Here is a 12,888-nt window from a genome sequence, read left to right on the forward strand (position 1 = left end):
AACCAAGCCGAACCATCGGAATTGATTCCGAAGTATGTATACGAAGAGTCAAGATGATTTCCAATCATCTTGATCTTCTCGTTGTATATATAGCCTCATGTTTCCCTTTGAATAAAAAGAATAAAAAAAAAAAATCTTCCTTTGAACTACAACAGGTTATGAGCCCGGAAGCAAAATCTCGGGTGCCATCTCTACTCATCTGAGAATTATCTTAACCATCTTGATTATATATCTACCCCGCTTTCGCAATCATCACTATGTCTGCTCTGGTCCATGACTCTCCGGACCGAGCTGTCACGGCTATCGAGCCTCTAACAGGAAGCGAGAATCATGCAACCTGGAAACGTCTCATGACCTCCTACCTCAAAGCCAGGCAGGTCTGGGATGTCGTGTCGGGCGACCTCCAGCGTCCCGACTGTCTGTTTAAGTACGCCAAGCCTATTACGGCAGACATCCACCCCTTGGTGGATCCGCACCTCGCTGGGGCGGTGAGGCAACGCGCCATTGAAGCGCGCCTCGAAGTGGAGGTCCAGGCGTTCGAGCGCCACCGTGAATGGTCGCGCCGCGAAGCCGAGGCCTACCATACCATTTTCCGGTATCTGTCCCCCCACATTAGCATCCGTGTCGCGGGACTAGAGACGTCTCGCGACCTCTGGAATGAACTTGAAGAACGGTACCGGCGAATGGAACTCGCCACGTTGTGCGAGCTATTTGCGCAGCTCCGTGAAACCACTGGAGAGCGCTGCGGCAGTGCCCGCGAATTTGTCGATCGGGTACGGTTGCTCGTACATCGATTGAATGCTATCGTGCCCGGATCCATTGGCGATCGAACGCACATTGCGATCTTACTGACGCAGATCGGACCGGAATACATTCTGGTTGTGGATGCCATCCAAAATGATAAAGATCCGGTGAATCCGACCACGATCGGAAACCGTCTGTCAAATGCAGAACAGACGGTTCGGAGAAAAGAAGCTCCAACCCCCTTACAAGCAGCGTCTGGCCCGTCCGTCAATACGGTGCAGCAGACTGCCAAGAAATGCAACTATTGCAAGAAGCGCGGCCATGTGGTCGCGCAGTGCTGGAAGAAACAGCGAGAAGCTCAGCCGTCCAGGGACCATGCCCTGAAGGCCGAGAGGAGTGTTTCCGGCTCACCAAGAAATAATTTACAAATGATACCAGCAAGCCAGGTGGAAGATCGGCAGGGCCCGCCGACTTCCAAGAGACCGAGGATCAATATCGTGAGGGCGAGAGTGACGACTCTCTATACCCACGCACCGCAACCCCGGTGGATCCTGGACTCGGCCACCACCAGCCACGTCTGCTGGGACCGGAGCTGCTTCAGCAGTCTGCGGCCCCACCGCGAGATGCTGGATACGGCGGGCGATCCAGTGGAAGCCGAAGGGATTGGTACGGTGAAGCTCACGCTCCGGGGGAATTTCAACCAGCCCCTGGTGTTGAAGAACGTGTACTTCGCGCCACGCGTCGGGATGAACCTGATCAGCGTGCCGAAGCTGTTGCGCGACCGCTACTCGGTGGTGGCGCACCCGCAGAACGTCTTTGTGCAACGCCGAGGACGAACCGTGGGGACCGCCTACCATGCGGAGGAGGATCTATTGATCCTGCGGTGCCATGTGAGCAAGAGATCTCGAGAGCGAGTCCAACTGGCGAGGGCGCCGACGACCCATGACCATGCAGATTCCCTGGAACCGCAGGCGGTGGCCATGGACGTCGACGAGCCTCGGGAGTCAAGTGACGCAGAATGCGCAACGTCAACCTCTGAACTCGGTGGTGAAGCTGTGATACTCGAAGAAGATGCGTGCAAAGGAGTGGACCAGGCCTCCGAAGCATTGTGGCACGCTCGGATGGGACATCTGAACCGGGGCGACTTGAGGGTAGTCCTCCGGCAGACCGGCACTCCGTACCGACCGCTGACGCAGGCGCAGCTGCTGGCAACGCCGCAGTGCCCGGCGTGCATGTCGGGTAAGCAGCATCAGAAGAGGAACTCCCGTGCAAGACGGCCACGTCTGCATTCAACGAGAATTTTCGAATTGATTCATTCGGACATCATGGAGATGCCCGTTGCCAAAGATGGCTCCAGGTATGTGATCACCTTTACTGACGATTATTCTCGTGGCTCGTGGGCCTATGCCATGAGATGGAAGCATGAAGCGCTCCAGAAGTTCCAACATTTTGAGGCCTGGGTGCACCGACAGTTCGGCGCCCAGATTAGACGATTCCTCACCGATAACGGGAGAGAATATCTGCCAATTAGAACACATCTCGAATCCCAGGGAGTTGAGTTTGATACCTCGCCGCCATACTGCAAAGGGCAGAATGGACTGGCCGAACGCACTAATCGTACTATCCGGGAGCGGATCAACACGCTCCTGTCCGATGCGAACCTTCCTCCTTCCTGGTGGATCGAGCTTGTAGACACGGTAGTCTATCTGAAGCTGCGCGCCCCAGCATCGATTTTACAGAAGAAAACACCGTTTGAAATATTGTACGGGAAGTCGCCCTCACTTTTGCATCTGCGACGAATCGGCTCCCGCGCGTGGGTTTTGATACCCAAAGAGCATCGAGCAAAACTCGGACCAAGATCGTCCGAATGCCGACTGCTAGGCTATTGTGAACCGAATCAGTATAAGCTCTTTGAAATTCATTCAGGAAAGACAGTATTTTCCCGTGATGTCGAGTTCGATGAGAGGACCCCTGTGGCGCCACTCATCGAGGGGGAAACAGGCAACGACCTCCCGGACAATGCTCCTCCATCACCTGTCTTTCCATTAATGCCAAGTTCAGCCAGCGGGCTGCCAACACCACCTGCATCGCCTTTAGCTCCGTCGAATGGGCGAGAGAAAGCGCCATCTGAGCGTCAGGAGGAGACACCTCCAGTGGTTAATCCAAGCCACCAAGAAACCGACCTGACACCGGATCTTGGATATTCGATCTTTGGTCGCAGAAGAAGACCATCACGGCGTCTCCTGGAATCACTCGGCAAGGTATACTCGGCCGGCGCATTGAATACCGCACCAGCCAGACAAGTCGACCCGGCGACCTTTCGCGAAGCTGTATCAGGCCCAGACCAGCTGGACTGGTGGGCCGCCATCCAGAAAGAATATGCGTCGCTTCTCGAACACGGAACGTGGGAAAAGGTTCGACGAGAGGACGTCCCAGCCAGAGATCATGTGATTGGCTGCAAATGGGTCTTCAAGACCAAGGCCAATGGAACCCGTAAAGCGCGACTGGTCATCAAAGGCTACCGGCAGAAACATGGCATCGACTATCACGAAACGTTTGCTGCTGTGTCCAGGATGGACTCGGTCCGCTGCATTGTCGCCAGTGCCGTATTGCGCGGATGGAAACTCCACCAATTCGATGCTGTCACGGCATTTCTTCATGGAGATGTCGATTCGTCTATCTATATGGAGTTACCTGAAGGCTTCGAACAGCCAGGATACGTATGCCGACTGCGCCGCTCACTATACGGACTGAAGCAGGCTCCGCGGATTTGGTACCAATGCGTCCACCGCGTCCTGGCTTCTCATGGCTTCACTATGGCCCAATCGGACAACTGTGTGTTTTACAAACCGAATTGCGTCGTGTGTGTTTATGTCGATGACTTTCTCGTTGCAGCGGCAAACACGCACGAAATAGAACAAGTGCAACAAGCATTGCAAACAGAGTTCCGACTGAATGATCTGGGCACCCCGCAATCGTTTCTCGGGATCCAATTCGACCATCACGTCGATGGGTCCGTGTCTATTCACCAACAACAGTACATCCAGAAGGTGCTCTCCGACTTTGGCATGGAGACTTGTCAGCCGAAGTCTACGCCGATGAATCCCAAGCAAAGCCTAAATCATAATCCAGAGGAGGAACCTCCAGATGAGGAAGCAAAAGCTCGTTATGCTACTGCCATCGGTTCGTTAATGTATCTAATGGTCGGCACGCGGCCGGATATTGCGTTTGCGCTGGGCATGTTGAGTCGCTTCACGTCCCAGCCGCAATCGCATCACTAAGTTGCTCTGCAGCGATTGCTTCGCTACATCAAAGCCACGCAATCTCATCGCATTACCTACCGCAGTGGGCAGTTGATCGGGTACACGGACGCCGACTTTGGGGGCTCCGTCGTCACTGACGGTGCATACTCCACGTCGGGCTATGTGTTCCAACTTGCTGGTGCGCCAGTTTCCTGGTCGTCCAAGAGACAGGGGGAAGTGGCTACGTCCACAACACATGCCGAATACATCGGGCAGTACAATGCCATTCTGCATCTGCAGTGGCTTCGCACGTTTCCCGCTGAAACGCAGCTGTATCGATCTCCGGTCACCAACATCATGGCTGACAACCAGTCCGCGATCGCTCTCTCTCGCAATCCCGAGTTCCATAAACGGACCAAGCACTTCAATGTGAAATTTCACTATCAGCGATCCGTGCTGGATGCTGGCGAGATTGAGCTTCAATATATTCCAACTGGGGAACAGGCCGCGGACGGTCTCACCAAGCCATTGGGACCTATGGCCTTTGCCAAATTTTGTAGTCTCTTGGGAGTCGATGCTTCAGAGATTTCGAGACAAAAGGCGTGATAGCGCAGGCGCTCTTTCCACTATATTTTCCCATGAAGGTTTTTAAGTGGTTTTACTGAGGCCTGACTGCTCTGCGCAATTTCAGTATCGCCCTGCCATCGCCCTGCCAGCAAAGCGATCCTGAGGGGGAATGTTGTGATATGAGGCTGGCGCAGATCAGGAACCAAGCCGAACCATCGGGATTAATTCCGGTGTATGTATACGAAGAGTCAAGTTGATTGGAAATCAACTTGATCTTCTCGTTGTATATATAGCCTCTTGTTTCCCTCTGAATAATAAGACATTTCACACCTCTGAGCAATAACAGCATCTTCCAATCAACACTGTATGAATCCTGGGACTAGAATAGCTCCCAGGACCATTTTATTTGTTCCCAGAGATAGAACTTCGAGGAGCAAGGGGCAAAATTGTGGGACAAGTGTTTTCGAATTTCAGCATGAGGGCTACCTGCTGAGTGAGCGATATGTATGCGCAAGAAACGCCGCTCGGTTGCGTTGTTGAGGCAAAGCTGCTATCACATTTCGCCGTGTCTGGCTACTGTTACACCCTGGATCGAAATCAGATTCACCAGTTACACACAGAGATTTTATCTCAAACCATCTTTCGAAACGAACCACACCTATTGCGGTTACTATATGTACCCCCGTATCTTGGCGGTATTTTAAAACCGTCGTAAATAACAGCCTAGAAATAGATTGTGTATTCAAGTTGTACAGCGAGGATCGAAATCAGTTTCACCAGTCATTGTACTTGGTTCTTAAAATATGTTACGGAAAGTACTCCGTATTCGGGCGGTAAATAGCGCAAAATTTGGCCTACACAGCTCCAAGGGATTCTGACTCCTAATCAAACACTTGCCACGCCGGTTGAAACCTCCTGTATAATTTCTGCGAACTACTAACCGACGGGTACAAGCAGAGGACACTGCATTAGCATTGTCAATATTCTCCAGCACCACCTAATCAACCAATACAAACCGGATGAGCCATGATCAACAAAGAGCCGCAAAAGTGGTCGATTCTGCCCTGCGAGGGCAAAGGATGACTGATTACATTACCACACACAGCTAACGATGCCAGCGCAGTGCCAGCGTTACCTCAACAAATATTTATATGTACATTATGAGCTTCCTCTTTTGTCAACGGCCAGCTATCATATCTTCCAATAGTTAGATTAGGACCACAGAAGCAGTTTGTAAATAATCTCAGTTCGAGTCCCGATATGTGCATCAACCCATGAAGGTAGCACCAAAAAAATTCTCTTTTCTCAGAGATCATCATTTCACCAATCAGTCGGTCCGCGTCGGGATTATCCAGAACGAACCGCGCTTTCAAAAACGGATTAGAATCGGATGCATTGACGCGAGCGATCGTATCGGTGTCACTCAAGTCGCGAATCGTCTGTTCACGACTATGGACTGCGACTCCGTTCACGTCACATGCTTGAATGACCTCCTTGCGGTCGATGTCAACGGCAGTGTGGTATTTAAAGCGGGATTGATCCAAGATGTATGCCGGGCGGTCACTCGTAACCATCGACGTAAATGCATTTCCCCTTCGCTTAAGCATCCACTGCTCTATGCGCTCCGCGATGTCTGCGTCAAAGCCGATGTTTTTGTTGTCCTCGAGTACTGTGGACAGACCTTTGAGGTCATCGTGATAGGCTTTTAGGGATGGAAATTTGCTTTCCAAGGCTGCTCGACGTTCAATGCCGCTCATTGAAATAACCAAAAAAAAATCCAGATCAAAAGATGGATAACTTTGTGACAGAATGACAACCAAGAAAACACACAGGATCGTGGGTGAAAAGCGAGTAGTAAACTGTTAATCGCGAATTGGAAACAGGAGGAAGGGGGAGGGGATTGTCAGGCAGGTTTTATGTTTGTATTAATTGCTCAATCATGTGATTTGATTGCAGTTTAATGGATAATTCCAGCTACAATACCCATACCGATACAAGACATCATATCATCGCCAAGGCGGAGTAAAATACCGTATAGACAATGCCTTGAAACGAACGAAGTGAGAAGAAGGGAATAACCAACACGGATGTACGTGCGCACGAGACGTTGCAAAATGTGGTGGCTTAACATAGAGAGGCTGTTTCAAACCCTCATCACATGACTGGAACATACTGTCGGAACAATGGATCATGTAATCAGCTTTATTAGTCAGCGTACCACATGTTAAACTGCTGCGGTGGAGACTAGAGAATACGAGACAAGTAGATATACGTGACCCATACCATTGGTACAGGCTTTTCGACCTTGATTACGTGTTCAGAGATGGTTCCTTTGCACACCGTTTGATCAATTTGCGCACTTTCAGCGTTGCTCGAAAAGACTGGAAATTGCGTTTTTTTTCTAAGCTGTGGTACTGTCCACCTTGTATTCTACGCCTCGCGAGGGGAGAAATATAGGCCATCCTGCAGTCCTATCGTTGTTATCAAAAAAGAGATTACAGTATCACTGAGTCCAAGATCGTTAATGAATTTCATTCAATTCTATATGATTTTCCCAAGATGATGTCTATAGTAGTGGTACAGTAAAGAATAGATCTATTATCGCCGGCATGTGTCTTTATGTAATAGGTTGTGAGGTTTCGGCTCGTCTGCATACGCCAAATATATCTCCCGATAGAAATAGGGACGGACAGAAAAGAAATGTGCAAAGCGCTGTTGATTTACAGGCTGAAGGTACCTATGATGAAAGTGGATGACGGATTTACTTGAAAAGACAGTCTACTTTTATTCAACTGAACAAGTCTGCTTTTATTCTAAAGGGGACTCCGGAGCAATATATCTTATCCTCACCATCCACGCATCGAGGTCTGATCTCCTTATTGGGCAAGTCAAAGACTGCCAAGCGTACTCGAACCACGGTAGAGTGAGGGGATAGAACCACTCTTCGGCTGAAAGGAGTGATAGCAAAGCAGCGATAAGAGGAGGTAGGTAGAATTGCCAGATTGCATGATGTCTGCCCGAGGCAGACATCTTTCGCATGAACATGCATCGTCCAATCACAACAGGATCAGCATATTGAACTTAGTTAATTTCATAGGGTTATAAAAATATATATAGGTGTTGGGGTGGTGAGAGCGGTGGAAATATATATTTTCAACAAGCAGCGATATTAACGATCTACACAAAATATTTCCTAATTAGGAGGGCTCTAGCCTAATTGGGTAACTCTATGGAAGGATCTTAGCCTAATTGGGCAGTATTCCAGAAGAGATCGGAGGGGTTCAACCCCCTAATTAGGCCTAATGGACCCACTTTTCATAATCCTCACTATATAGTAATACTCTACTTATGCTGGCCTATGGGAAAACCCATGGGCTTTGCACATGACTATTGCTGGACTTGTCTCGAGGATTGCTGACGTGGCGGAAGTTTCACCTCCTAGCTCGTTGACCAACCCGACCGCCTGAGAGGGGAACACGTCTTTGCTCTTCCATCCGAAGACCAGCATTCGAGTCCAGCGTCGGTTGGATATTTTCCTGAAATAATTTGTTCGCATGCTGCCAAGCGTCCTTCCCAGTTCTGCATCCATACCGCAATGTCATTCGATTTATCGACCGCTTGCTTGAGCTCTTCTATGCGTTACTGAGCTGCCTGAAGATATTTGTCCTTGAGCTGCAGCATCTGAAGGAGCTTGTCATTTCCTGACGCAACTGTTGTAGGGTAGCCGTCAAGGTCTCATTTGCTTGACTCAGATGATCATGTTCATGTTTGATCTTTCAAATAATGTCGTCTATGCAACTTGGGCGAAAAGAGGTCATTGTCCGCGGTATCCACTGGTTGCGCACGAATTGATAGTTGTCTGGAGGGAGGAAGGTAGCGAAGGAATGGTCGGTCTCCGCGCTCTGTGAAGTCATGGTTCTGGGCTAATATCTACTGGGCTGAAATGGTCAAAGAAGAATGGTATAGAGATTGAAAAACTCTTCTCGGGGTCTTCTTGCCACTATATACCCTGTAGGTAACTTGGCTAGCTATATCAAGAAATGCCGAGCAGATAGATCGTCGTGATGTTTTGGCTGGGTGGCACAGGAAGTTTTCCTGCGGTTCCTTGGGCCACTGTATAGATCCGCAGCAAGAATCTGCTTGGGTTAGAAGTGTGCACGTAAATCCAAGGTGCCTGTCCCAAGAATACTTCAACTGGATCCCCGAAACCGAAAGCCTGGCCCTGGGATCTTGAGTGAGCGTTCTAGGAGCGCTACAGCTCCCAGGACCGGTCAAGATGATCCTAAAACCGATCGAGCCGTAAATGGGATAGGGAGCCACGGCTCTAAGAACAACTTCCTAATGTACTCGCCAACACATACGCCACATGGCCGGAGTAGTCACAAATATGAGCTTTCGCCCTCATCTCTAAGCCTGTACGCCTTGAATGGAAAATTAGTTGTAGCGCAAGCGGTGGGCTATGCAGAGATTGGGCGCCGGGTTCAGGGGATCATTCATACATGCGCTGGGGACGACGGTGAGGAAGTATACTACAGTGAGCAGCACTTCAGTCAACCTTTTGAGGTAAGCGGCACGTCGTCAAGGGCTTTTGCGAGCGCCGGTGTTGGCTCGCAACAAGGTGCCCTTCATGGGCCAACAAGAATCCGGTGGATATCGTGCTCGTATGTGGCTCTGGAAATAGCGCGTAGAGGTTCGGGGACGCCCGCTCGTCTTTGGCTGAGATGACCGTGTCGCATTGGCAACGCGACCGGCCATGATGCAATTAATCGAGATCGTGTGTCGGAGTATACTGCCGGTCCTTACCGCCTTAGCTTGCTTAGTCAGCCTAGCCTAGACAAGCTCTTAGTCGGACACAGGGGCAGCCCAGGAGAACGCACTCCTTCACATGACGACTTCCATACCTACGATTAGTTACCTCAGCACTTAGTCCACACTTAACTAGTTAGTTAGCCAATAACTTAAGTTAGCTATCCGAGATGTTGTGTCGGACCGTGACTTGGACAATCCCATCCCGCATCGGAGCGGATTAAGTTAACAGATCACCGACCTATGCGGTGTCTGACATGTTGCTTCGCCAAATGACCACAATTTCAAGGCACATTCTATGGCTGATGAGCAAGACTGGCATTTACTTTGGCTTCTCAATTTCTGTGATACATCTTGTGTTCTAGGTGTTCGCTGTGCAGGGAGGAATGTACACGAATCTCTGATGCAAGCAACGCTGCCGTTGTTATGAGGAAAGCATCATTCAATCAACGATCGTTTCGAGTCTCAGTCATATCGATAGGGAATACATGTATCTAAACAGAATCAAGATATTGATAATGAGTACGTCTGGATTCGCCGGTATGTCTGTCTCTTCCTGAGTGTCTGTGAGGTCTGAAGCTGGTCATCGCTTGCGCGAAATATATTTTTACAACATCGTCGCCTGGGCCATTTTCTGGTCACACAACTCCGTCCTGTTCGATAGATGACGCGTAATTGACGAACGAGCCGAGCAAGGCTACGCCCAAGAAAATATTTCTAGTAGGTTGTGGCTACCTGTACGACCGTACTCATGAGGGCGCGTTGAGGCAGACTTACTCAGAACCCAACTCGCTCATCAGCCTCAGTTTCAAACCTAAAGCCAATGCTGAAAGGAAAATGAAGGTGATAATAGAGCACGTCTGCGCAGTGAACCGGTGATTCGCTCCGCATTTTTTTCAAGTGTTGAGATTGTGGTCGCTGATTCTACGTTGAAGCCTGAAGAACTGTCGGTAAATTAGGATCAGACCATTCGATGCTATTTGAACAGATGTTTACACAAAGAACTGATGCCCGCATGGCTCTTGAAAGGACCTTAAAATGAATCACTGGCTTCGGTTAGTTGTGGCCCAGAAAATCACCTCATCGAATGAAGGCTCAATAGGCCTCACTTTGCGCAGGCACCATCAATGCCCCTCAAAAATGGCCACAGACTGACAAGGCCACGCCGCGGCAATATGAGGCAGGCGGCAGCAAGTCAGGACAAAAAGCTATAAATAAGGTCTCCTTCCCCGGTCTCTGTCGAAAAGAATCTCTCCCTTGTCGCATTGGATGGATTCTCCTCACCAAGAAGGCGTTTGATGCTCTCCTGCAGCCGATGCATGATAAGTTGCTCACCTTTGACTCTCCAGGCTCTTTCTGCTAATGACATGAAAACTGCATACCCCAACCACTGAAGTCACACAACTCTCTTTACGCACGCGGTAGCTCACTCCACTATACTCGTGTTCATGCCCGCCGGCCAGACCCTGAGTCCAGACTTGGCCCCGAACCTTCTGTACGTTTGCAAGTACCCACGAGCCTCGTCGAGCAGAGCTAAAAATCTAGATCTTTGACCATGGGAATGCAAGCGAGCATTTCTGTGCAGGTATGTCCCTCGTCAGCCCAACACAATCAGAGACTGCGCTGAAACACCAAATGTCACGACTAGGCCGGTCTAGTTAGGTTGAAATAATCGAGTTCAGCGCTAGGAAGATTCTACACTCTTCTGCCAACCACAACCGATAGCCAAATAGCCCGTCAGCCCCAGAACCTGTGTGCCAGCCGTTCATGTGAGTCAGTAGCTTCTCGTCTGATCCACTTGCTGGAATGTGCCCGAGAGAAGGTGTTTCTAGCGAGACCATCGGTGAGATGTTCAGCGTAGTTTTATTGCATGCCTAGTTTGGATAACACCGCCATATCTGAAAGCCCCTTCCAGATCTTGCGCTCAAGTCGCCGTTGTCTCGAATGATTCGAAATCTTGAGGACTGTCCCAGAGCAAGGCTATTGTGCACTCCTCCACAGCTGCAGTTGCAGCTAGCTCGAATGAGGGAAGTCGTTGGAAACCAGGTACGTCTGGTCTGTGCTATTGCCCCATGGCCATCCTCATCGATCCTCAGCCAAAATTTCAGCGGAAAGACCGAATCCGAAACGAAATCCAGCATGTTGCAAGAAGCAAGGTAGCGTTGGGTCAAAAGTTGGAGGTCAGGCCGGTTCTCGCAAATGCGATATCTGCGTTATCTCAGCAGTGTGTCGAGAATCGTCAGTACAGCAATATTCGAAATTGGCTTCCATGTTTTACACAGAGAAACTATCCGAAGCCCCACTGCCAAGGCAATGATAGAATTGACTAGGCCGGATTAGGTTAGACCACAGATCATCATAGTTTTGAACAGTGTTATCGTATGGTACAGAACATCGGACGAGATACGGCGCCGTAAGTTACCCGTCTAGTCGAAGTAAATACTAGATACTTACATATAAACCACGGGCTGTTACCCGTAGGCTCTTGAAAGAGTTTACTAGATACGAAGTCTTTATGACCTGCATCTCGAGCTGCTCTGCCTCATTCCATCGCCCCTCGAGGCGGTATCCATCCGCTAATATCGAGTGCTATGCAGAGTCTGTTCGCCCTCCGAGCCAAAGATCAAGGCTTTTTGCTTCCTCGACTTTGATGCATATCCTTCGATTCTGCAGTATTGCCGCTTTCTAGTGCATGCCATGCCCTATTGTAAAGCAGCGTATTGCACTGGAGAGTCTTGTGATTTTGATCGTTGTGACATGGCTGACTTCACATGTGGAAAAAGGGACTCAAACTTGCCCAGTTTTCGGATTCACCTGTCGGAAAGCTTTGCCACAACATCATAATGAATTGCTCCTTCCATCGCTCCAGCTGCTCGTCGGTTTTCAGCTAAACGCGCACAGTGAGCTGTACATACCAGCCGATGCATCGTGAATACTGCGCCATTCGTGCTGACAGAAATAAATGAAAAGTCTCTTAATAGTGTGATATCATCCTCAAAATCATGATCCGTCTTAGATTCAGGCGTGGTATCTGTATCCTCGTCACTGCACCCGAACGTAAACTTTGCGTCGTAAATGAGTATCTTAATGTACTTTGTTTTTTTTTAGACATTTATCTTCATTAATCGAAAATTAAATTCATCATAACCATGTGGGAACAAGTCATGGGCCCAATATTCTGTAAATCTTGTTGGCATAATATACCGAAACTAGCAAAAGGTCTCACCACGCTTGAACTGCCAGGAACACTAAGACCCAGCTCGGCTGTGATAAATCTGGGAATGATAGTTTGTACCATGAAGAAACCCCAATGTGTATGCAAGCAAGGAATACTTTTCCGATAGTCGAAGTCCAAATCATAGCCTTCTGCTCCAGCTGAGGTTCTACAGCTCGATCAAAATATATGAACATAGGATATACAACCCAACAGCTAGTCGAGATACTAAGGAATAGTATTGCGAAGTAAGGGAGCAAGGGGGCAGGTGAACGTGGATCCTGAGCAAATGAGTAAGACGAGAAAGAATTGCGA

The 12,888-nt window shown here is 49.3% G+C and overlaps 2 protein-coding genes across 2 annotated transcripts; one reads left to right on the forward strand and one right to left on the reverse strand.

The window, feature by feature from the left end:
• Positions 1 to 257: 257 nt before the first annotated feature.
• Positions 258 to 4,592, forward strand: N7466_001434 (uncharacterized protein; the record flags this gene model as incomplete). The annotated part of the gene is made up of 2 exons (XM_057160832.1): positions 258 to 3,947; positions 4,038 to 4,592. 2 exons carry the CDS (start codon positions 258 to 260, stop codon positions 4,590 to 4,592), a joined length of 4,245 nt encoding a protein of 1,414 aa, XP_057024117.1.
• Positions 4,593 to 5,730: 1,138 nt separating this feature from the next.
• N7466_001435 (uncharacterized protein) lies at positions 5,731 to 6,310 on the reverse strand (the record flags this gene model as incomplete). The annotated part of the gene is made up of 2 exons (XM_057160833.1): positions 5,731 to 5,750; positions 5,878 to 6,310. The coding sequence occupies 2 exons, from the start codon at positions 6,308 to 6,310 to the stop codon at positions 5,731 to 5,733; spliced, it is 453 nt and encodes a 150-aa protein (XP_057024118.1).
• Positions 6,311 to 12,888: the final 6,578 nt, after the last annotated feature.

The sequence above is a fragment of the Penicillium verhagenii genome (assembly GCF_028828195.1).
Source record: "Penicillium verhagenii strain IBT 33310 chromosome Unknown utg000003l_segment0_segment0, whole genome shotgun sequence".
NCBI lineage: Eukaryota > Fungi > Ascomycota > Eurotiomycetes > Eurotiales > Aspergillaceae > Penicillium > Penicillium verhagenii.